The sequence below is a fragment of the Daphnia carinata genome, chromosome 2, assembly GCF_022539665.2.
Source record: "Daphnia carinata strain CSIRO-1 chromosome 2, CSIRO_AGI_Dcar_HiC_V3, whole genome shotgun sequence".
NCBI lineage: Eukaryota > Metazoa > Arthropoda > Branchiopoda > Diplostraca > Daphniidae > Daphnia > Daphnia carinata.
This window is the reverse complement of record NC_081332.1, coordinates 3,268,032-3,292,680: the sequence shown is the minus strand read 5'-3', so window position 1 is coordinate 3,292,680 and position 24,649 is coordinate 3,268,032. Positions and strand designations below refer to the sequence as shown.

Sequence of the window (24,649 nt, the reverse complement as noted above, 5' to 3'; positions counted from 1 at the left end):
CACACGGCCGAGTGTGTCCACAGAGCCAAAAAAAAAACAAAAAAAAAACAAAAAGAAAACACCCCTTTTTTTTTTGTTGTTATTCTTTGGAATTGGTGAGCAGGGCCTTCCGGTGCATACACTATCAAGCTCTTACATTTCGACTTTCCGGCCTTTTTTGTTCTTATTTCGGATATCGCATTGGCCTCTTGCTGTTTTTATTTCGCATCGTCTTGTTGTTTTTATTAGGTCGTGAAACATTGATATCGATTGTATTTAAATGGTCCCTCCTCGCGCCGTAGTCCAGCTGTCCGAACAGACGGGCACGCACGAATTGAATTGGCATTTGAAAGAAAGGCTTGACCCTTTCTTTTCGAAAGGTCATCTCAAGCGAAAATAGGTATTTAAAAAAGGGAGCAAAAATAGAAACAGTAAATGGAAAGACGGGATGTGTCATTCTATTGATTAGGTTAAGCTTTTCTTTTCTTGGTCTACTTTTCTCTATAGAGTCCAGTCACCGAATCGACTTTCCTTCTTGCGGTCCCTGCTTTTCCTCCCGCTCCTAAAGAAGAAAGAATCAATAATCGATGAACGATTTCTGTTTTGGGCGAAGGGGGGCCTTTGTGAGCGACTGATGATCGCCCTTTTTTTTTTTTTTTTTTTGGCTTTGGCTTTGGCTTTTGGTTTCTTTCGAAGAGATGAAGCGGACATGGAAAAAAAAGGAGGAGGTCGGATATCGAACTTGGAACCAAATAGAGGCAAAAAGAAGGGGAATGAGTCGTCGACGACAGGGCCGTGACCTGGTCGGTCATAGATATCGTCGCCAACGGCGAATCGTCATTAACGTCTCTACGAGAACAAGCGAAAAAGAGACAAAAGAAATGGATTAGAAAAAGAACGACAATGCAACGTAACAAGGAAGAAAAGAGACAAGCCCACAGGAAATTTTTTAGGTTAAAATTGTATTAGTCCCACCAGTGCTGTGTGACTGATCCAATCTAATTCCAAAACACAGAGACACACTGTGACAATCACCCGCCGTGTTTCATAGCTGTGGCCTTACTCGGATATTATACTACTCGCATAGACTTTATAAACACGATCTCGTGAGCCCTTCGTCTTGATTAGTTTTTCTCTCTCTCTTTTTCGTTTGTGTTTTTCTCCCTTTTTTGGGGGGGGGGGGGGGGGTGGAGGGTGGGTTCTGTTTCAATCGCGTTTTATGTAGCTCGGGCTGCGCTGGCACTCTGTAAATGAGTCGGCCAACAACCCGACAGTTGCGTTCCTCTACTAGTGTATGGATAACCTACAATCCAACTCCATTAGCCTGCAGTTCCCAACGGAATCGAAAGGGCTTTACTTTACATTGCAGACTTTTTCTCTTTTTATTTCTTTTTTTGTGAAATTGAATTTATCGATTATTTGATTGATATTGATTATCGCCATTTTGAATCATCGGTTTATTTTTTATTTTTTTTTTTTAAACTTACAGGGGACACCACAACGGACCGAACACGGTCTCGTCGTCGATGATGAACGCTCCCAACAATCACCACGTGCTGACACCCGTACCGGGCGATCCTTCTGGCCGTCTCGTCATGACTTTGCTGCCCAGTCAAGGTCACGATTTGATGCACGGCACACAGCACGAGCCGCACCATCACAGCGGAGCCAGTCACACTAGTAGCAGTCATTCAACCAGATACAATCATCCAGGTCAGTCAAACATGAGCTGATCTTTTCAAATCTTGAAAAACAAGAAGAAAAAAAAATTGGGAGCAATTTAACGTTGCCCACCGTCCTTCACTGTCGTACCACGACAACGTCTCCATGTGAATGTATAAGCTGACTCAATTATATGCTATGCGCTTGGCTGGCTCTCTACATCATTATAACCCCCACTAGCGATGGGGGGGGGGGCGGAAGAAAAGCGTCGATGTAATCTAAACCTTTACCTACTCCCTTACTTGAAATCGGCTCCATTTGATGTGAGCCAGTCTGATTATACGTATCCCATGAACCTTCATCGACCACTGCCATGTTTACCCCTCAGGGCGGCTTTGCGTCTTCTTGTTCTAGCTATTGAAATCGTTCGAGATGAAAAAAGAAAAACACAGAAAAGAAAAGCCAATTATATTTTATAAGATAGCGATTGTTCGAACGTACATTCATCGACATCATCCAACGTCTCACGTCATTTTCCTTATTTGAACAGCCAATTTTGGGGGAAAAAAAAAAGAATTTTAATCAAAACTTTTTGTATTCCAGAAGTTCATTTAAAACGAGAACGCATTGTTGAGACTTCTTTGAAGCAAAAAAAAAAAAAAAAAAAAACAAATATTTTTGATTGGCTTTTGTTTTCTTTCGTTTGCTGCAGGCGCGAAAGTTGATTTGCTGCTAATAACGAGCGGAATGTTCTCTAACTTGTGTTTAGACACACACGCACACACGATAGACTTCTTGCCAATTAGGCAAGTCGCTAGGCCTTTCGTAGTTGACTGTGTCAAGAACTGCTCGGCAACCAACCAATTAGACTGTATATATTTACGACCCCCCTTAGGCCAGACGCTCGACGTCGCCATTCCTCTTTGTGTGCGCGTGTGTGCGTAATATTGCCCCGTTTAATTGAGAACAATTTCCGTACAGGGGTAGCCAGCGGCAACTGTCGCTACTAGTTTCGCTAACAGCGAGCAAAGCCCATTTTCTAATGTTATAATTGTGTAAAATGTTTGACATTGTCACGGTGAAGTTTCACGCTGATTGGATCTTAATTGCGTTAAGGACACGGAACGAGCACGAGCCGACAAACGTTGACGTCGTCGCTGCAATCGTCTTGGCTGATGCGCCGGGGCAACGGCGATGCTCGGTCGTCGTCATCCGGTGCCGACATGAATCATCATCACCACCTCGGATTGGGCGTCATTGGCGGAGGCCGTGGTGTAGGCGGTGGGCCTGGAAAAGGCTGCGCCACCCCTCAATGCTCCTGGCGCCTTTTGGCCATCGCCCTTTTGCTCACCTGTGGTTTACTAGCAGCCGCCCTCGCCTATTTCACCGGTAAAAAAAAAAAAAAAAAAAAAAAAAAAACAACAAACAACAACAATCGAAATGAATGTTTGCAAAAGGAGGGGACTCGTTAATAATCGATTGTTTAATTTTCTTTCTTTTTTATTTCACGGCAGTGAGTTCCATTGGCGCATCGACGGTGTCAGATCCGAATTGCATTCTGATTGAAGACGCCCAAGTCACGCTGCCGCGAGAAGAGAAGAATAACAATAGTAAAATGCCCGTTAAAGGTATGTTTTAATTGAACGGAACGCGGCAGATTATCGGATGTTTCAATGTTGGCCTCTTTTTTTTTCCCGCAATTTGAAACTTAGAATCTGCACCGCCTCGAACTGCTTCCAGCTCCGTAGCGAGTAACGGAGATCCTGGTGGTAGTCCTGGCGATGGCGGAACAGGACGACCGTCACGACAGGAACAACCGATTTCTCTGAATGAAACGCCTTCCAGTAACGGCCCGTCTTTACCGGATCTCAGTGGTCCGGTGTCTATCAGCTCATCGACTAACGGAGCTTTGGAACTGGAAGCCGATGGCCGTTTTAAGCTTCTGACGATCGAACCGGCTCAATTGTGGGTAGCCTACGTGCAAATTGGCGGTAGCCAATCTGCTCTTCGGATAGAAGTCCAACTACCCCGAGGAGCCCCGTTCGCGTTGTACGGACGTCGCAACGCCGCACCTTCCATCACGCAACACGATTTTAGCCAATTTGTCCAAGACGAGACGTTGATGGCCAGATTCCGGCGTCAGCTGAATTCATCCAGCTCGGCGGCTGGCAACCGGCCCATCTACTACAACACGTCGCTCGTCAAACCGGTCGAGCCCGGCCGTTGGTTCCTGGCCGTCTACAACGACGACTTGCAGCGGCAGGAAGTGGCCATCGGTTTGACGCTGACCAACGAAGTGGCCACTCCTTGTCCGGACGATTGTAACGGGCGAGGGCAGTGCCTCAACGGCAAGTGCCTTTGCCGCGACGGATTCGCCGGAACAGACTGCTCAACAAGTAAATTTCTTTCTCCCACGATTATTTATTTTTTTAGATTCACATTTTTAAAAATAAAATTTCCGTTTTTTTTTTTTTTTTTTTTTTTTTTTTTTTTGATTGATTTTAGGTGTGTGCCCGGTTTTGTGCAGCGGACGAGGAGCTTACGGTGGAGGCCGTTGCCATTGCGAAGCCGGCTGGACAGGTGCAGAGTGCGATCAACCTTACAGCGAACTCGGCGCCGTTTCCAGTTCATTGGCTCCTGGCAGCGGATTCGTCATCAGCTGTTCGATCCCTTGCTCGGTGCACGGAACGTGCGTCAACGGCCGTTGCCAGTGCGACGCCGAGCACACTGGCGCCTCGTGCGAAACTCGTAAGTTCCAACATACTTAACGTTCACTCTCCGTTTTTTTTTGTTTTTTTTTGTTTTTGTTTTTATAATCCGATGATGAAAGAAGGCGCTCGGTATGTGTTCCATGTCGTCGACTTTCCCTTTTTTTTTTTTATTCTGGGTTCTTTGATGATCTTCTACTGGGCTCTTTTATCTCTTCGTCCTCTACTCGACGCATTAGTCGTCATGGTAGCACTAGCCAGGGAAATTCGAGCGTCTGTCAGCGCGGAAGTGAAAAGAGATCCGAGAGCCAATATATCCAGTGAGATAGGTTTCGCTTTAGATGGATGGACTAACTCAAACAAAGGAACGAACGAAAAAAAAAAAAAAAAAAACCCTAAAAGGGAAAAGATAAAGGAAGATCTCGCTACCATGACGAAACACCACCCAAACAGAAAAAAAAAGAGAACGATATCAAGCCGTGTGCTTGTTTCGTCTCTTCTTTTTTTTTTTTTTTTTTTTTTTTTTTTCTTCATTGGATATACTTAGATATCACAATAGTAACACAGCACTCCAATTTTCGTCTTATGGTTTTTCTCTCCTGCCATTGCTGTCCAGAGCCTTGCGTTACGATCAAGGTCTTGTGTCTCCGCATTTTTATTAGATTCGATCACGAAATTGAGTTCTATTTTTTTTTTTGTTGGTCCTCCGAATGGGGAAGGATCACGGTCAGGTACAGCGAGCAAAGCGTTGAGTCAACAATCAGCAGAAAAAAAAAAAAAAAAAAAATGGGAAGGGGGGAAGAGTGGCGTTTGCAGTAGAGCGTTTGGGTAAACATGCTCGCCCTTAGAACCACTCTCCAGCGGATTAGCCGCGCTCAGCAAACATCGCATCCGACAGTATACCGCAGGGTGTGTATCCGGCACGCATGCAGCAAAATCTCGTCAATCTGCACGCGCGCGTGTTGCCACAAAGTAATCCTTTTCAGTTGTCCAATCCTCGTAGGAGACCTAGTGTTCTAGGGTGTGACACTTGGTAAACAAAAATCATGAGCAAGGAGCCATCCGTGTGCGGCAGGGAGGGCGGTTGTGTTGGCAGTGGAGCGAAATTGATTTCCCAGTTCCCTCGTCTTATTATCTCTGGAATATAATAGATGATCGACCGAATAGAAGTTGGGGGAACATATTAATTTGACCTTCTGATCTACCATTGATGGCTTCATTTTTATTTGTAATGCAATGTTCATCGTTTTCTTTCATTGACGACCTTGCAGCCCTTTTGACTTGCCAATCGGATTGCGGACAGAACGGCCGTTGCGTCAACAGTAGCTGCGTCTGCTCGCCAGGATGGACCGGCTCCCGTTGCCACCTGGTGTCGACGTCGTGCGATCCCCGATGCAGCCAGCACGGACAGTGCGTCAACGGAACTTGCATCTGCTCCCGCGGATGGAACGGACGTCATTGCACGCTCGGTAAAGATCAACCCCGCACCGTCAAATCTTAATTAACTTAAGACAATCAGCCGGTGATAATGAACGGATTTTCACGGGGGTGCTTTGCAGACGGGTGTCCTGGCAATTGTGGCAACAACCGTGGCGTTTGCTTGCAGAGCGGCAAAGTCGGAAGCGGAATCAACAGCTTGTTGCAGACGAACCAGTTCAGCTGCGAATGCGCGCCCGGCTGGACCGGATCCGATTGTTCCATCATGACGGAAACGGAATGCGGCGACGACAAGGACAACGACGGCGACGGACTGACGGATTGCGCCGATAGCGACTGCTGTTCCAATCCGTCCTGCACCGACCATCTGATGTGCCTCGCCTCCGCCGATCCGGCCGACATCGCCGCCCGTAAGCCGACCCTATCCAACAGCGGCACCAGCAGTTTCTATCAGCGGGTGAAGTTTCTCGTCGAAGACAACGCCGTTCAAAGCTACGCCCACAAGGACGAATACGTCGATAAGTAAGGAATTTCTTGGAAGCGATTGTTGTTTGTCGAAGGATTGCGATTTCATGGCTTTTCTTGCGTGTTCTTTTGAACTTCTTTTTTTTTTTTTCAGGAGAGTGGCAGTATTACGCGGAAGAGTCTTGTCTCAACAAGGATTAGGCGTGGTGGGTGTTCGTGTCAGCGTCGATCGTCATCCTCGTTTGGGTTTCACTCTTACACGTCACGGCGGATGGTAAGCGGATCAATATCCCCAAAATGAGCGTTTATTTACGGCTTAAGTATTTTATTTTCGGCGAAATTCATGTGCAGGTTTGACATTTTGGTGAACGGTGGTGGAGCCGTAACGCTGCAGTTTCAACGGAATCCGTACCGGCCTGAAATGAGGACCGTTTGGGCAGCTTGGAATCGTATCGTCGTGCTGGACAAAGTCGTTCTCCGACTCGGGGACAGCAGCGACAGTCTCACGTCGAGCAACTCTGGCGAGCGTAATTCTAAGCTGACGAGCGAGAAGCCGCACTGTCGTATCGACGAAATGGAAATGATTCAGCCGAGCGTTTTGGAAGCGCAAGACGCGGAATTCCAGCACCAATCCGGCGACGGACAACTGGGTCTCTTGCTAGCCGATAAACAAGTTTTGCAGGAAGTTGTGCCGATACCGGGAATGGCCGATTATAAATTGGTTTATCGCTCGGAAAACGCCATCAACTATCACTCGCTGCTCAGGCTTAGACTTACGCCCGCCAGCGGCATCCCGGCTCAACTTGGCTACGTCCACCTTCGGCTCGTCGTCGAAGGGACCGTCACTCAAGTGACGCTCGAAGCCGAAGCTAATTTGACTTACGCCTTCGCCTGGGACCGGCACAATGTTTACGGACAAAAGATCCACGGACGGACGGAAGCCTATGTCCACGTCGGATATCAAAGTTCCATCGACGGATGCCCAACTTCGTGGCAGACTCTGGTCGCACCCATGGCCGGATTCGCGCCCAACATCTCCGCTTTAGGCGAGTTCAATGTGGACGTCCATCACCATTTCATCGCCGGACAGAACGTCCTCTTTAGAGGCGACGGAGGTCAGATGGATTTGAGATCCGGGCCGCGTCAGTTGAATTTGATGATTGGCACCGGATCGCCGCGATCCCTGACTTGCGTCGAATGCCAGGCCGCCTCGCCCAGCGCCTACGCCAAGATCCTCAATCCGGTGGCCATGGCTTCGGCCGGCGACGGATCCCTCTACGTCGGCGATTTCAATTTGGTTCGCAAAGTGACTCCTGAAGGCCGCGTCTTTACTGTCCTTCACTTACCCACTGGTCAGGTCTCCTACTCTTATTACTTGGCCGTCTCGCCCATCGACGGATCCCTCTACCTGTCCGACTGCGAAAGGAAGCAGATCCTGCGGGTGGCGGCCGTCAACGAGGAACAAATTCTCAATCCGTCGTCTCCGTCGTCCCAAGCCGGATTGGACAACAATTACGAAGTCGTCGTCGGATCGGGCGAGCCCTGTCTGCCCGCCGATCCCGAAATGTGCGGAGACGGTCGCCCGGCCCTGGAAGCCCGTCTGGTTTTCCCCAAGGGCGTCGCCGTCTCACCCGATCGCATCTTGTACTTTGCCGACGGCACTTCGGTCCGCTACGTCGACGGCAGCGGAATCATCCGCACTCTAGTCGGACGTCCGGCCAACCCCATTTACGGACTCCAACCGGCTCCGTGCAATATGGCCGTGAGACCGGCCCAGATTCAGCCGTTGTGGCCGACTCAAGTGGCCCTCAATCCCATCGACAACACTCTGCACTGGATCGACAACAACGTCGTCCTCAAATTGACGGCCTCGCAGTTCGTCCAAGTCGCTGCCGGCCAACCGCAGCACTGCGCCGCCCAATCGGCCGCTCCCCAAACGTCGGCCAGCCACATCACCGGATTCGCTTTCGGCCCAGCTGGCCAGCTCTACCTGGTGGAGAAACCGGGAGTCAATTCGACCCGATTGATCGAGACGGACTCGAGCGGTCGCAGCGAACAGCTGAAATGCGTTTCCGGCGACGGCCAGCCGTGCCAGATTCCCAGCTCGATTAGCACGATGGCCGTCTCGCCCGACGGTGCCGTCTACGTCGCCGACAAGCAAATGCTGCAGATTTTCTCGCTGGATTACGTCAATCCGCAACCGGATCCGCTTTCCGGTGAATATTCCATCAACTGGCCGGCGGCCGGCGAGGTTCTGGTCTTTAATCGTTACGGCCAGCACGTGACGACCAAGGAACCGGTCAGCGGCAACATCAAGACGACGTTCTCGTACACGCGCAACGGCCCTTCCGGCCGTCTCATGGCCATCATCGATTCGCGCGGCAACAAAGTCGACTTTGTCCGCGAATCCGGCGGCGATCAGCTGATCCAGGCCATCGAGACGAGCGCGTCCGTCAAGAGCCACCTGACCATCAGCCGTTTGACGGGCGCCTTGACGCACATCAACTCGTCCAACAATTGCTTCGCTCTATTCGATTACGATACCACATCGAAATTATTGATTGGCCGGACAGAGTCGGACGGACTGACCACCATTTATCGCTACGATCAGAACGGAAGGCTCGTTCAAACTGTCCTTCCGGACGGTGAACGGTACACGTTTGACACGGCTGCCACTTCGTCCAACATACGTATTTCCTTGGAACGTGACAATCCAGTTGAGTTGATCATCTCGGGCCCTGCCATTCAATCAGGAGAGAACAGAATGGTTTACAATTTAATGAAGAATGGCACGTCGCTCGTTGAATGGGCCGGTGACAACCAGTTCAGCTTCCAGCCCGTGTTGCAAGGCGGCACCGAAGGATGGTCGGAGAGATTGCAACTGTCTGGCGGTTCGGCGATGCGCGGCGAATGGACGACAAGCGTTCGGGTTGGAAGCAGCGGCAGTCGTTCGCAAGACAAATCGATTAGGATCAACGGTGCCAAATTCCTTGTCGCCGAGGTGGACAGTCAAACTGGCGGGCGGCAACTGTACGACAACGACCGCCAGTTGGTGATGGGACTTCACTGCGATTCGCAAGGACATTTGAAGGAACTTCGATTGCCACCGGGTTTCCACGGCATTCGCTACAACTACGATGGGTACGTTTAGTACTTTTCGTTTGGATTTTGAATTAAAAATTGCAACGCTTTAATGATTTTTGGAACATGTTTTAAACAGAAATGGCCGTCTTCAGAGCTGGATGTGGGGTCAACGTCAGGAAATCTACAGTTACGACACTCGAGGATTGCTGGCCGAAACACGATCTCGCTCGGATTCTGGCAATTCTGGATCGAGGACAATCATTTACGGTCCCAACGACGTGGTGAGATGCACTTTTCGAATGTTAGTAAAATAAAGTGTTTCTCTTTAAATTTATCGTTTTTTTTTTTTTAAATAGCCAACGAAGATTACATTGGCCAGTGGACGATCGTTCAGCTATGCCTACGACGAGTCTGGAGGCCTTAAATCGCTGACGCTCCCGTCCGGCAACGGCCGTCATAGCTTCTCTGTCCAACCCTCCATGGGTTACTACAAGTTGGTCTACTTACCACCGGGCAGCAGTACGAGCGCATCTAGCCAGAGCGCATACGTCGAACATTACGATTCGGAAGGCCGGAAGCTATTGGTTATGTTCCCCGGCGAAAGCGGACGGATCGTCTATCGGTACCGCGGATCGCGATTGGCCGAGGAGGTATGTGGCGATCGTCGCATCGACTCTTCAGCTGAAGTGGACGGCGTTACGACGACTACCGTCACTGAACGGGAGTTTGAATTGCGTTCGGACGTTACGGCCAACAGCGCCGGAATGATTCTGGAAGACAAGACGGACTACGGAGCCAAAACGGGATTGGCTGGATTCAAATTCGTTTACGGCTACGATTCCTTGTTGAGGGCTTCCAGCATTAAAGGAAGAATTGGTGGACAAATCCTGGCCGATTGGCCGCTCAGTTACCAGACCAAAACGGGCTCGTTGGAACAGATGGGTCAGTTTAAGATATCGCGGCTGCGACCGAATGAAACCTCCTATTTCGACGGAACGGCTATTTTTACCCGGACGTTGAACCCGCATTTGGAGCTGTCCGCTTCCTCGTTGACTTTGCACAACGAAGAAGTCTTCCGCATGGAATTAAATTACGACGCTGCAGGCAAGATCAATCAGACGCGCACTTACACTCGTTATCTCGGTCTCAAATCTTACGTCAACATCAAGAACCTGACTTACGACGCCGACGGCCAATTGGTCTCGGTCGACGCTCCGGAATCCTGGCGATTCGGATACGACCAGCACGGCAACCTGGCCAAATTGACCTACAGAGGCAACTCGATCCCCATGCAGCACAACGCTTTCGATCGGCTCATCAAATTCGGTGAAGGCGCCTACCAGTACGACGACGCCGGAAATGTCATCCAGAATGCCAGGGAAGAGAAATTCCAATGGTCTTCATCCGGACTCCTCGTCCGCGCTCAGAAAAAAGGCATGTTCGATGTGAGGTACTTTTACGATCACCACCGACGTCTTGTCGGCAGGCGGGATCAGCACGGCAACGTGACGCAGTTTTTCTACGCCAATCCGCAACGTAAATATCAAGTGAGTCACATCTTTAGCCCGCGGGATCTTCGATTGACGACGTTGACCTACGACGAATTCGACCATCTGATGCACTTCCAAATCTTGCGTCATCGCTACTACGTTGCCACGGGCGATCGCTGTGGCACTCCGTCGGTCGTTTTCAGCCAAAAGGGCGAAGTAGTTCGTGAGTTGGTCCGTTCTCCTTACGGACACGTTGTCTACGATTCGAATCCGTACCTTTACATGCCGATTGATTGGTGCGGAGGCATCGCAGATCCGGCCACGGGACACGTTCACGTCCGCGGTGACCGCATTTACGATCCCCTCATCGGCCAATGGCTCAATCCCGAATGGCAGCGAGCGACGAAGATGACTTACCAGCCCGAGCTGGTCCACTTGTACAGATTACCCGGCAATGATCCCGTGAACTTGGACGCGTTTGGTCTGACTGGCGCCCTCCGCTTGTCTCACAGCAGCCGCTATCCGCAATGGCTCAATCGGATGGGATACCAGTTGCCCAAGATCCCATCACCTTACGAATATGAAAATAACGCTCTTGTTGCGAGCAAATCGATCGTCAGACAACCACCAATGTTGACCACCAGTCGGCTCTTGGAGTTGAATCAGAGACGCAAAGCGCTGCACGAGTTCACCGATTTCTCGTCAAGGTGTTCCACTCCCAACGCAGACAAACTGGAGTTGAACAGCATCCGCTTTGCACTGGCTCCGTCGACGCTGGGCCGAGGCATTCTCGTGTCCAGGAGCTCCGACGGACGGGCCATCGTTTCGTCGACTTCGCTGGCCGATCCGGTCATCCGGGACGTGTTCACCAACGTCTTCAACAACTCCCGTTGGCTCAATTTGACGTTGCCCGGCCACGGTCACGGCCAGGACACGTTCCACTTTTTCAAACGCGGGGACAACGTCCGAATCAAAGTGGCCGAAGATATGGCCGCTCTGCGTCGGCTGGGACCCAACGTCAATCTGACGATGCACGACACGCCCGACACGGGTGCCAAGGAGATCAAGATCGCTACCGGCCACGGCAACTTTGTCGTCATCTACGGGACCGATTTGGGCGCCGAAACGGAATTGCTCTGGCGGCACTCTGTCAAATTGGCCGCTCGACGAGCGTGGCACCGCGAGCAAATCTTGGCCCGCCGTGGAGGTATCAACACATTCCTCATGACGCAGACTGAGATGGAACAGCTATCTCGTGACGGCCACCTCCCGACGTACCGGCCGGAATTGCAGCAATCGCTCTGGAGTTATCCCATGCTAGCAGACGACCCCACAGCCATGAGATTCCGTAAACGCAACGCAGCTGGAGCTTCGCTGGATGTGCCTCGTCGTTAACGGCACGTTCCACCTGGACTTCTAGGAATCTGCGATGGAATTTGTCCCAACAACTGTGATACGTGCCAAACTATTAAAAAAAAAAGTGCCCCCTCCCAACCCGATCTAATGTTTCTCCAATTTTTTGCCATTCGTTTTTCTCTTCTCTTCATGACCCGCACGTATATGACACTTGTCGTATTATATACCGTAGGGAGGCTATACAGCAGAGTATTAACCTTATAAAAATACTAGCCTACGTCTGATTAATCTAAAACCAATCCGTTCTAGTACTGAAAATGTCACGTCTTTTGTAGTCGTGGTTTTTTTTGTAAATTTTGCTTAACGGCCAACTCACAAGTCAACTTTAAGAAAGCAAAGGGGACATTTTTTTTTTTTTTTAAATACGTGACAAACCTAATAACGCTGCGTTATCCCGCTGACAACAATGCCAGAATCGAGTTATATAAAAAAAATTGCGATGTGGAAGTTCTGCACTGCTTGTGCAGCTGATGGCTGATTTTTTAAAATTTTATTTTGAAAAGTGACGAGCACAATTTGGTTAGATCGATTTTCTTCTTAATATTTTTGCTCTCTCGTATTACAGTGGACATACATATATATATACATATGATTATATAAATGCTGTCGTATATTGTTCTAAAAACCTGTATAAAATTCACTGTATTTGTTTCATCTGTTGTGTTAGCTCTCATTTGACTGTTTCTGATCAAGTTGTCATAAAAATGTTCAGTGCTGTGTGTATTTTAAAAACTCTGAATTAACTCGTCGCTGGGAAAATAAAAGAAATATATCTAATAAAATATTGTCCTTTTATAGTTTTATTTGGTTGTCAGGATAAAAGTTTGGGTGAACAGGACAGAAACCGGTGTAATCGAGGTGTGTAACCGGAATTTGGAACCGGTTTTCTTTTTTCCTGGCACCGCTTTGTTTGCTGAAACCGCCCCAAATGTCCATGGACAGGAAGCAAGGGGCCCACAGATCCGAAAAAACTGCACTGAAACCTGAAACGATTCCAACCGCTCGCCCAAAAATTGTACAAAATTGACGCCGGGTCCATCCCCACCTAGCTACATGTTGGTCTGGCGGGTTGCGCTTGCGTTTGCGCAGAGCAGAGTTTTAAGTAAACAGCTGGCAACGCAGGATGGAGCAGACGATGAATTACGCTACTTTTGGCAGTCTGTGTTGTTGAAATTTACAGGTCCCACGTGCTGTGCACCGATTCCGTTGTATTCTCGTTGTGAAGCAAACCTGAAAGATTCAGAAACAGGAAATTAATAGTTTATTGAGTATTATATTACTATGTAAGCAGTGCTTGGTTTCTTTGAAATGACGAGAATTATTGTTAAAAATTTACCAAGTTCAGTAAGTAATCCATTGTTTTTAACCAAGACTTGTTTTGTCATCATTGCATGCAAAGCTATGAATAATTTTCACAATTGTTATGATGATTTCAGGTATCAGCACAGAAACTAAAAGACACGTTTAGTCAGAAAGGTCAAGTCACAGACGTTCAACTTAAGTACGACAAAGATGGAAACTTTCGACATTTTGGCTTTATTGGCTTCAAGAATGACGCTGAAGCAGACTCAGCTCTAACCTATTTCAACAATACCTTTGTGGGATCATGTAAAATTCAGGTATTTTCTGTTGAGTCCTGCCTGTGTTGAACCTCACAAGGCCTAAACTATTTTTTCCCACTGTGATTTTATGTGACAGGTTGAAAGATGTGTAAACTTGGGAGAGAGTACTAAAGAAAGAAAAGGAAAAAAGGCCACCGAAGTTTTTCCTGCTTCTATGCCTATTAAAAATGTGAAACCAGCAAAAAAGCAGGATACAAATAGCTTACCTGAAGATCCTGAATTTGCGGAATTTCGGGAAATACATTCTCGCGGCCAAACAGACAAGATTTGGGACAATGATGGTATAGATGGTTCAGCAACAAAACCTATTCCAACAAATAATGGCAGCGATACAAATGAAGAAGCTGATGTGACAGATAAAATTGCACACAAAAAGGAGCTTAGTGATTTGGAGGTCTGTTTACATTCATGGTAGTTGTTTTGGCTGAGAATCATTATGTTTTTTTTGTTTTTTTTTGTACAGTACCTTAAATCCAAAGTTGTACCTGGGGAGGAAGAGACTGACAAACCATCAAAACTGTCTGTGAAAGTAGCCAAAACCCCTAAGGATTACATGCATCTGAAAGTTAGGGGGTTTTCTTGTCAAGTTAAGAAAAAGGACATCAAAGAGTTTTTTGCTCCTCTCAAATTAGATTCGATACGGCTACCTCCTAAAGTCAAAGGTGTTGCATACGTTGGATTTTCTTCCGAAAAAGACATGAAAAAAGCCCTCAATAAGCATCGAAGTTTCCATGGTATTGCAATTTTCCGGTCTGCTTTTTGTCACGTTGATTCCCATTTCACTTGTTTTCCTTAAAGCCGGCCACAGGATCAGTGTTGTAAAATCTGAAAAAAAGGCAAAACTTATTGAACACCCACAGATCCAAAAGAAAAATGAAGCATGGATTCGACAGGAAAACGACATGAAGAAGGAAGAGACCGTGGCCGAGTCGGGAAGAATTTTTATTCGTAACCTCGCTTATACGGTGACAGAAGAGGATTTGGAAGCTCTGTTTTCGAGATATGGGCCTTTAGCCGAGACGCACCTTCCAATTGATAAATATTCTCGAAAAATCAAGGTCAGTTTGTCTCGTTTGAAAACAACAATTTTTATAATTATTTTTTTGTATAGGGATTTGCCTTCGTAACGTATGTCATACCAGAAAACGCCGTCAGAGCCCACACGGCCCTCGACGGAACTGCGTTTCAAGGGAGAATGTTACATCTAATCGCAGGAAAACCGAAACCAAGTGAAGAAGATGATGACGGTAACATGTCCCTGATTCCAAAACAATAACTGTTTAATTTACATCGGTTGCACCCATTCTTAAACTCAGATGCTGAAGGTACTAGTTACAAGAAACAGAAGTTAAAAGACCAGAAAAATAAAGCTTCTTCAGCTCACAACTGGAACACCTTGTTTCTCGGTACTAATGCGGTCGCTACTTTGATGGCTGAGCGGTATGCGACTACCAAGGAGCAGGTGAAAACTGAAAAGGCATTATTTAAAACATAATTTCAGTAAATTTAGTGAATCGCAGGTTTTGTTGGAAAGCAGAGACGGTCAGCAGCAGCAACAGAGTGTAGCAGTACGTTTGGCCCTCGGCGAAACGCAACTGGTTGCAGAGACAAAACAGTTCCTTCTTGAAAATGGGATCGAATTAAACGCGTTTCAAGATGTAATTAATTTTCCCAAGTATTTTCTTTGTTATATTTTCCTAACTGTGAATGTTCTATAGGTACCAAAGCAGCGCTCGAAAACTGTGATTTTGGTAAAAAATTTGGACGCCCAAGCTAATGTCGAAGAGCTTCGAGATCTTTTTAGTCCTTTTGGTGAACTAGGCCGGGTTCTCTTACCTCCACGCGGCGTTACTGGTATTATTGAATATCTGGAACCAACCGAAGCAAAAGCAGCTTTCCGGAAGCTGGCCTATTCAAAGTTTCGACATATGCCTCTTTATCTGGAATGGGCTCCAGTGGACGTTTTTCGAACGGCTGCTCAACGAGCTGTGTCTACACCTATTGAAAACAAACTGAAAGGTAAGCGGCGTTAACAGCACTTTATGCAAAATAGTAGAGTGAAAAACTTAACAATACTAAATGCCGCAGTCAAAGACGAGGGAGCCGTTGCCGCTTTGGAAGAAAATAATCCGATTCCTTCGGATAAAGTTGAAGAACAGCCTGAAAAAGACACGACACTCTTCATCAAAAACCTTAATTTTAGTACAACCGATGACACATTGCGGCAGCATTTCGAGTCCTGTGGCCGAATTTTTTCCGCAACCGTGGCGCGAAAGAAGGATCCGAAAAATCCTGGTCAATATTTATCTATGGGCTATGGATTTGTCCAGTTTTTATCCAAAAAATCAACAGTTACAGCTTTGAAAGAGATGCAAAACTCCACCTTGGATGGACATGCCATTGAATTGAAGGTATAAAGTTGCTAGTTGATTTGAAGTTGTCTTGACGTGCCAATTAACATAATTTCTCCAGCGTTCGAGTCGAGCGGAGAATAAGGAGGAAACTCTTGCTACGGCAAGAAAAACTTCATCGAAAAATAAAGAACCAATTTCCAGTAAATTGCTGGTCAGAAATATTCCGTTTGAAGCCACCATAAAGGAAGTGAAGGAACTATTCAAGTAATGGTTTGATTGTTAATTCATGAAACTTATGATTTCTAACATTACTCTTCGCTATTATCAAGGCCGTTTGGTGAACTGAAGGCTGTTCGCTTACCGAAAAAGTTGGCCGGAAATGAATCCCATCGCGGATTTGCGTTTATTGATTTTATTACCAAACAAGACGCGAAGGTACTGTTGACCTCGGGCGCTATTTGTCATACAAATTAAAAAAAAAAATTTGGGCTTTTCTAGAGGGCATTTGAAAGTTTGTCGGCAAGCACACATTTGTATGGAAGACGACTAGTACTAGAGTGGGCAGCCAGCGAGGACACGGTTGAAGATGTTCGAAGAAGAACTACCTCCCACTTTTCAGAAGGCAAAACTCTATATCATACTATTGTGTTACGAAACTAATTTTTTTCCTTCTATGATAGGACCTCCGACGAAACGGAACAAGAAGTTGGATTTAGCATCCAATGGACAAGAATCTGATTGAGTTCTTTTGTTTCGCAGCAAAAACTCACTGTAATTCCACTAAACGTCAAGTAATACAACCTTTACAGTAAAAGTTGTGTTTGGCTAACTTTCGTTTGTATAAACTTCCAATTTTTGTCAATTTCTACGAAGTGTACCGGAGAAGAATAACTTTAAGCAGTGTCTTTGTCAGTTCGTAGCTTGTGTGCTATGTAAAAGGTATTATTCATTAGGGCTTTTCATTATTATTATTATGTATTATGTTTGTTATGTAAAATGGGTTATCGGTGTAACCCAAGAACCGAGCCCTGCCACCTCCCCGGTGTAGAAAATATCTCTGTCATCCCGTGATTGGCCCATTCCAGGCATGGAGGAGGGTGGTGAGCTCCGGATCACAGCCAATCAGGTGTTTAGTGCCGGCTACTACTTTCGTTTCGCATTACGGCCTATTTGGAAAAGCATGACAACAAAGCATGAGGCATTTCCCGGCGCGTAACTGACAAGAAAGAACAATGCTTTCTTCATTCGGGCGCAAAATTTTTAGTCAAGAGGTGAGAAAAAAAATATCTGGTACCGTAACATAGGTTAGGATTAACGTATAACTTAACCCGTAGATTCCTACAAGTAATTTCCGTTCATTGGCCTGTCTGACAAATACTGGTTATTTCCATCTCTTGTCAGCCAAAAATGAAGCATGGCATTCAAAAGAGCCGTTTCTTCTGTGAGTTAACATCCAGCATAAGCAAGGTGAGCTTAAACATGTGGATCTTTTGTAACTGCTTATAAATGATATTTTGAATTGGTTGTGTCAGTCACAGGGTGTGGGGCTTTGCTTCCCATTTGTGGACTGGCATTATTCATGTGCAGTGAAAACATAAATTAGGATGAAGAGAGTTGCATGGGTTGTGATCACTCTGATCATCCTGTAGGTCTATGTGGCTAAAATTTAAAAATATTGCAATTTCTAAATTTTTTGGTTTTATGTTTTTCATAATGCACCACAACATAAGTTATTTACCAAACAAAAGACTAGATATGGTTGCAGAGAAACGAGCCATTTGCTGCACTTGCATTCAGGTAATCTTAGCAGCATTTTATTGAAATTTCAGCATATTTTTTCCAGCTCGAACACTTGGCTGGTTACCTGATGATAGATAGATTAACTTCTTTTTCTTTATCTGTTGCGCAGGACTTAAGGGGATATAGAAAAAGGCACCTGCTAATGTATCTGTAAGATGCGGTGTAGCCATTTTACATCTTCAGTACTTACCACATTCATATTACATTGATCCTTACTTTGCTAATAGCATTGAACATCATTTGGATCAACAAGTAATGATAAAGGTAAATATTGTCTTTTTCTTGTATGACATTGAAATTTAAAAATTACATATATATTAAATAAAACAATACAAAGCACGTTGTCATCGTTATGTTATAGGTAATTGCGTGACATGGACATGTAAGTTACGGAATTGCTTAGTAATATTCTTACCCAGTTACAAGTTAATTTATTTCATTAAATTTATAAGTTATTTTTCTTGGTACCAAATCAACGCCATTTCAAAGAAAAAATTGTATTTACATGCAAAAGTACCAGAATAATATGACAAATATTGACAATGATAATTATTCTTCACAGGTAACAGTGATTTGCCAACGCCATCTCTATCACTAAAGTGTACTGGCGGTTTAGTACTGAACAGCCTGTGCTGGTATACTTTTTGCTTAAATTTAGAGAACTTACAGTCCATCATATTCCAATTTATTTATTGCGTATATTCTAATCAGAACTAATTTAATTGCCTTAAATTCAATTCACTAAACGTTCATTTGGGCCCTTGCGTGTAAAAATTTTACAACAGGGCGATGTTTATAACAATTCCGCCTATTGGGCTTCCTCTCTTCTCATTGCCAGTGAACGGCCAATCATCAACGACCTTTTGTGTACTGAACTACAGGCGTCTGCAAAATTCCATACGGTGTGGAACGAAAAAAGTGCTCGTGTTGGAGGTGTAAAAAGCCGTAAGAATAATTTCTCATTTTCTTTTTTTTTCGTTATGCAAGTGAGCTTAGATTTTTATCTTTTACCACGTTTTTGAACTGTTGGTATATTGGTATGCAAGATGAAACTTAATTGAAAACATTTTCTACTGTGTTTCCCATGCTTATTGCAGTGTCTTCAGTTGACCCCTAGAATCCGGGAATTAGTCACGCACATCTAATCTGACTTGAATCTTTCAGGTTGCGTGGAAGGATATTATGAAAAAGACTTAACTTTCACCGTAGCCTTCCCAATCCAAGTGATTTTCGTCTTGCCTGAAATAGTGAAGGAAAAAAGGGGTCACATCAGGCTTCATCTCCGCTCAGTGACATGGACGATGAAGAATGCATTGTTGGGAAAATTCTCGGTCTGAGGTTAGTTTGGAAATTTATCTAACTGTGTACATTAATATAAATTGACAGTCTTGTGATTATAACTTAATCTGAAATATCATATTAGGAGAAGGATGGTGAAGTTGGGTACTTGCTGATAGGAATTGGTGTTTAAAACGATGGCAATACTTGGGAGCCCAAGAAAATCTTTATTGTAATAATTTGATTGCAGCATTTGAAAGCAAATGTCTATCGTTGACTGAGAATCCTGAAAACAAGCTAAGCCAAGAGAAGAAAATTGTGAAGAAAAAAAGAACTAAAGCACAGTTTGTTTCAAATTCGTAACTAGAAGCAATGAACATCAAGATGTGGTCAGGAAATCTATAGTTTTCTAGATGTCACTATGGATGCCCAGTCTTCCAACAGGATTTGATCGAAATGTAGAGGCGGAGAAATTTTAGGAGTGAGCGATGACGGTGGCGAAACTATATAGGTAACCGTTTCGTTTTGTGTTTTATTAAAACTTCCCCATGTCATTTTCAGATATTTTTTTTTTAGATAGTTGTACGGATGCGTAAAGAATGATGATTGCAGGGCAAGAGAATTTTCTTTTATACAATACTTTTCTATTTTTATTGTTATAAATATTGTCTTTTTAGCCGTTGAATGTAGCTGGAACAGAACACATTCGAATTGCAGCATCAGGATATCAGGGTTGCTGGACGATTAAATGTCGCTGTGTGTGGATACAGATATTGTGTCTCGTTTTTAACCCTAAATTATTTCTGGGATAATAACTTTACTATTAATACTATAAATTAGATGAATAACACTTGAACAGCTTTTCAGGTTCTAAGAAACAGTTAAGATAATCGTGTATTTTGTATACATTTCTTTATAGCCTATCACTAATGTAAATTCTGATGCTGTATATAAGGTCGTCCCGGGGTTGGTAATCATATTATGCAATATGTGATTTAATGTTTTAGTCCAAGCTTGACCGGAATCACTAACATATTGGATGAAAACTACCATATTAAACAATTGGTAAGTGAAATAATAGTAATAAGAAATGTAAAGTACATTGCCAGTAACAAATGTTTTATCCCACTAAATGGATAATAATTGTACTAATATTTATCCACCGTTTAGCTTTGTAACCCGTAGACTTTTTACTTTGCTGATGTTTTAGTGTTCAGGACAACTTGGTGTGTGACATAACATACAAAACAGTTGAAATATAAAGTAGATCCAGATGTGCATCGAAAACTTTTCGGCAATGTTTTGCAGGTACAAGAACTACACTAACATATTTTTATGGTATTGATAAAGATTGTCAATGCTTAATAAATTTACATTCAGGAGTAGGAGGTCAGTGTGAATTAACGTACATGATTACGTGATGAAAACCAGCAATAATGCAACCTAGCAGACACAGTGAACATACACTATGGTACTATAATTTTTTTTTAATAACTAGTGGTACTTAACAATTTTCAATTCCTCATTTGATGCAGGTTGAAAGACGGTCCGGGCAAACTCTTCAGCACCTACCCGCACACGGACTGGAAAATGGTCGTTCCTTAAAGAAATGGAATACTATCGGTAAGAGTTTGAATTGATTCAAAATTAGTTTGCTAACATAGATTTAGAGCTAATTTAATAGAAGTTAAGATATCTTCTTACTTTCTACAATTATAAGGACAATGAAGTACAATTATTATCCATGTAGTGGGATAAAACATTTGTTACTGGCAATGTACTTTACATTTCTTATTACTATTATTTCACTTACCAATTGTTAAATATGGTAGTTTTCATCCAATATGTTAGTGATTCCGGTCAAGCTTGGACTAAAACATTAAATCACATACTGCATAATATGATTATCAACCCTGGGATGACCCTATATAAAGCATCAGAATTTACATTAGTGATAGGCTATAAAGAAATGTATACAAAATACACGATTATCATAACCGCTTGTTAGAACCTGAAAAGCTGTTCAACTGCTAGTCATCTAATTCATAGTGTTAGTAGTAAAGTTATTATCCCAGAAATAATTTAGGGATAAAAATGAGACAAAAATCTTAATTTTAGTACAATCGATGAAACTCTGTGGCAGCATTTTGAGTCCGGTGGCCGAATTTTCTCCGCAACTGTGGCCCGAAAAAAGGATCCGAAAAACCCTGGTCAATATTTGTCTATGGGTTATGGATGTTTTATCCCACTTGTGTAGTTATTAGCTCTGCTGTTGCCCAGTTTCGGAATTTTATTGCACATCGTTCCCTGTCGAAATTGTCTGCTTCGTGCTGAGAACCTGTATTTACGAAAAATACCTTGTCATCGTTGTTTTGTCGTAGGTAGTTGTGTGGAATGGGCATGTAGCTAACGAAATATTTTAGTAATAATATTGTTACCCGGATTCAAGTTGAATTATATTCATCAAAATGATAAATTTTTTATTATGCTTGATACCAAATTAACATGATTTCCAAGAATAATTTGTATTTCCATGCAGGAGTACCAGAGTAATGTGACAAACATTCACAATGGTGATTACTCTTCACAGAGCTAACATTTAGTATGCTACTATTATATGTTTTATAAATTTAGTTATAATTTAATTCAGCTTTTTATTTAGTGGAATATAATTTATTTCAGTTTTTCTGATGCAGTTTGGAAGCCACTTGGAGTAAACTTTTCGTCAGGTACTCACAAAAAACAGATTGGCAAATCTAACAAATGGTATGCAATGGGTAACAGTTTTATTACAGTTGGAAATAGTTTTTCCAAACATACATTCCGAACTCATTTTTAACACAGGTAACATATACTTGCATCACATGTGGGTGGGTGAGATTTTGTTCCAGGAATTTCAGGCGTTGCGACTGAAAGATTGGCGAGCCAAAGGACGCCCTGCCCTGTTTACCACAGCGTTGAAGGATTGATGTATCCACTGCAAAATCGCCACAGCTGGAACGTTTGTATCGGCGACAAGCACCCACCAGCAGCAGACGAAGTCCGAAGTGTGTGTACGTGCACGTGTGACTCGTTTGCCAACATCGTAATTCTCGAGCGAAAAGCGAGTATTTCGAGATTATTGTTGAAGTTGTGGGCAGTTCTTGGTCCATGTGTGATTCAACGTAAAGGTATGTGCAGCTTGCAATCGCCCAGTTTCTTGCTTTCCCATTTTTCCTTTAACAGTTTGACGCTTTCGACGTAAATACCCCGAGGAAAAGCGTCTTGCATTAAGTTGTTGAAAGTGTGGGTGAAGGACCGATTTTTGTAGCGTCATCCAAAGCTATTAGCAATGCTGTTGGATGTCAGTATCATTTACGTTATTGCCTAGACTTTCATTGCCTTCTAAAATCGTCTGCTCGACGAAACTCTATTTGCAAAAATGCTTAAGTATCTTTCAGTGTTACTCCTGTTGAAGCCGAGGTGAATAGCTGAAACGCAAGTATCATTTCATCTCTTTTTTGCCTCATCATTGTACGGAAACTATGTTGGTAACCCTTTGTTTTGCGTTTTTGTGTTTTGTTAAAACTTCCCATATCATTTTCAAGTGAAATTTTTATTTGTTTTTAGGTAGCTGTACGGATGTGTAAAGAATGGTGGTTGCAGGTCATGAGAGCCATTCCTTTATACAATACCTTTCCATTTTTATTGCTTTAATTTTTGTCATTTTAGCCGCTGAATGTAGCTGGAACAGAACACATTCGAATTTTAACGTCAAGACATCTGGCTGGTTGGACGATTAAACATCCCTCTGTGGGGACACAGACATTGCGTCTAGTTTTTATCTGTAGATTATTTCTGAGATAATAACTTTGTCACCAACACCGTGACTTTGATAACCAGCAGTTGAACAGCCTTTCAATTCCAAACAAAAGGAGTCATGGTAATTGTATGTTTTGTATACATTTCTGTATAAACTATCACTTATCTAGATTTACTCAATTGACATGACACTCTATATGGCTGGCATTGGAGTAGCTAATGCTGTTCATATGCAGAATATGTCACTGAGAAGGGGTTCTATTATGGTAGGAGTACCATGTTTTACTACAGGCTGACCAGAATCACAAACACATTGATTGAAAACTATCATCAGTTCCAACAATTGGTAAGTAAAATAATAATAGTAAGAATACAAAATTGTAATAATATTCTAATGGTAAGAAAATACTTTGGAATTGTTGTTGGGAAAAAACGACAATTTATAATATAAATTGGAGTACCAAACGTATTGTTTACTACCATATGGGTTACGTAATTATTAACATTAATATATAATTTTTCGTAGTTATTGTATTACAGAAGTATTGAAAATTTATTTTTTAACTTGTTTATGGTAAGGTACAATATATATCAACTTTGATTGTTTGTTATCCTACCAAATCGAAAATAATTGTACTTTTTACTTTGTTTAATTGTACTTTGTAAATTATAGGTTTTTTTTGCTTTGCTTATTTGTTAGTGAACAGAACTATTTTTTGGCTTAGTGTAACATTAAATAATTTAACAGTTATTCAAAGTCGAACAGTTGAAATATCAAGTAGATTCACATATGCAGGTAATACGTTAAAATAGTGTTTTGCAGGTACAAGAATTACACATACATATTTAAACTTTATTGATAAGATTTTCGATGTTTAATAATTTCTATTTACATTCAGAAGTAACCGGTTAGTAATGTGAATTAAAGGACATGACTATATGATGAATACCAGCAGTGATGAAACCTAAGAGTAGCAACAAACATAAAAAGTATGGTACTATAAATTTTTTAAATAATTAGTGGTACTTAAGAAATTTCAATACCTCATTTGCTGCAGTTGAAAGGCAGCCAGAGTAAACACACCAGCATCTACTCATGGATTGAAAGGGTCGTTCCTAAAAGAAATGGAATGCTATTGGTAACAGTTTGATTTAATTAAGAATTAGTTTACTAACATAGATTTAGAACTAAGTTAATTGAAGTAGAGATATCCTCTAACTTTCTACAATTAAAGAAGACAATGAAGCTAGTTAGCATAAATTCAACTTACCTGATAAGCGAATCGATCGACGATGGTGATATAGTTGTGGTACATCTGTAGAGGCAAGACTCCGAACGAATGTTAATATCTATCATCTAGACGACGCCTTAAATACTCGCAGACACGTGTCACATTATTGCTTTCCAGGAAGTAGAGCGTAGGGTAGAGGGACCTAATTCTGAAGGTCGATAGGTTGAAGGACAAATTTTTATTTCCAGGTGAGCCCGAGGTATAGCCATTCCCCATCGATTGACCTTAGGTTACTTTGAATTTTTTTTTTTGATTTTTTTT

At 43.5% G+C, this 24,649-nt stretch overlaps 2 protein-coding genes and 3 long non-coding RNA genes across 5 annotated transcripts in view; 4 read left to right on the top strand and 1 right to left on the bottom strand.

The window, feature by feature from the left end:
* The window catches only part of LOC130686437 (teneurin-a-like), a 78,282-nt gene extending 65,255 nt beyond the window's left edge, over window positions 1-13,027 (top strand). The window contains exons 7-17 of the mRNA XM_057509554.2: window positions 1,469-1,692; window positions 2,758-3,030; window positions 3,156-3,269; window positions 3,354-4,037; window positions 4,147-4,389; window positions 5,621-5,818; window positions 5,909-6,308; window positions 6,406-6,525; window positions 6,603-9,392; window positions 9,472-9,616; window positions 9,692-13,027. Of these exons, the coding sequence (XP_057365537.1) occupies window positions 1,469-1,692; window positions 2,758-3,030; window positions 3,156-3,269; window positions 3,354-4,037; window positions 4,147-4,389; window positions 5,621-5,818; window positions 5,909-6,308; window positions 6,406-6,525; window positions 6,603-9,392; window positions 9,472-9,616; window positions 9,692-12,220 (7,720 nt within the window). The 3' untranslated portion in view covers window positions 12,221-13,027. The remainder of the gene's footprint in view (window positions 1-1,468; window positions 1,693-2,757; window positions 3,031-3,155; window positions 3,270-3,353; window positions 4,038-4,146; window positions 4,390-5,620; window positions 5,819-5,908; window positions 6,309-6,405; window positions 6,526-6,602; window positions 9,393-9,471; window positions 9,617-9,691) is intronic.
* A 400-nt stretch (window positions 13,028-13,427) lies between these two features.
* Window positions 13,428-17,031, top strand: LOC130686450 (probable RNA-binding protein 19). The gene is made up of 14 exons (XM_057509579.2): window positions 13,428-13,585; window positions 13,678-13,860; window positions 13,940-14,257; window positions 14,327-14,597; window positions 14,662-14,921; window positions 14,975-15,110; window positions 15,180-15,325; window positions 15,384-15,521; window positions 15,582-15,882; window positions 15,952-16,274; window positions 16,336-16,481; window positions 16,547-16,652; window positions 16,716-16,839; window positions 16,898-17,031. Exons 1-14 carry the CDS (start codon window positions 13,550-13,552, stop codon window positions 16,957-16,959), a joined length of 2,550 nt encoding a protein of 849 aa, XP_057365562.1. The 5' UTR covers window positions 13,428-13,549; the 3' UTR covers window positions 16,960-17,031.
* A 1,553-nt stretch (window positions 17,032-18,584) lies between these two features.
* On the top strand, window positions 18,585-19,930 carry LOC130686515 (uncharacterized). The gene is made up of 4 exons (XR_008999900.1): window positions 18,585-18,962; window positions 19,182-19,355; window positions 19,441-19,806; window positions 19,872-19,930. It is a non-coding gene; the product is annotated as an uncharacterized LOC130686515 (long non-coding RNA).
* Window positions 19,931-23,375: 3,445 nt separating this feature from the next.
* On the top strand, window positions 23,376-24,208 carry LOC130686528 (uncharacterized). Its single transcript, XR_008999913.1, has 3 exons — window positions 23,376-23,442; window positions 23,996-24,086; window positions 24,155-24,208. It is a non-coding gene; the product is annotated as an uncharacterized LOC130686528 (long non-coding RNA).
* LOC130686510 (uncharacterized) lies at window positions 23,769-24,428 on the bottom strand. Its single transcript, XR_008999895.2, has 3 exons — window positions 24,368-24,428; window positions 24,141-24,212; window positions 23,769-24,061 (listed from the first exon to the last, which is right to left on the bottom strand). It is a non-coding gene; the product is annotated as an uncharacterized LOC130686510 (long non-coding RNA).
* Between the last annotated feature and the right edge of the window lie 221 nt (window positions 24,429-24,649).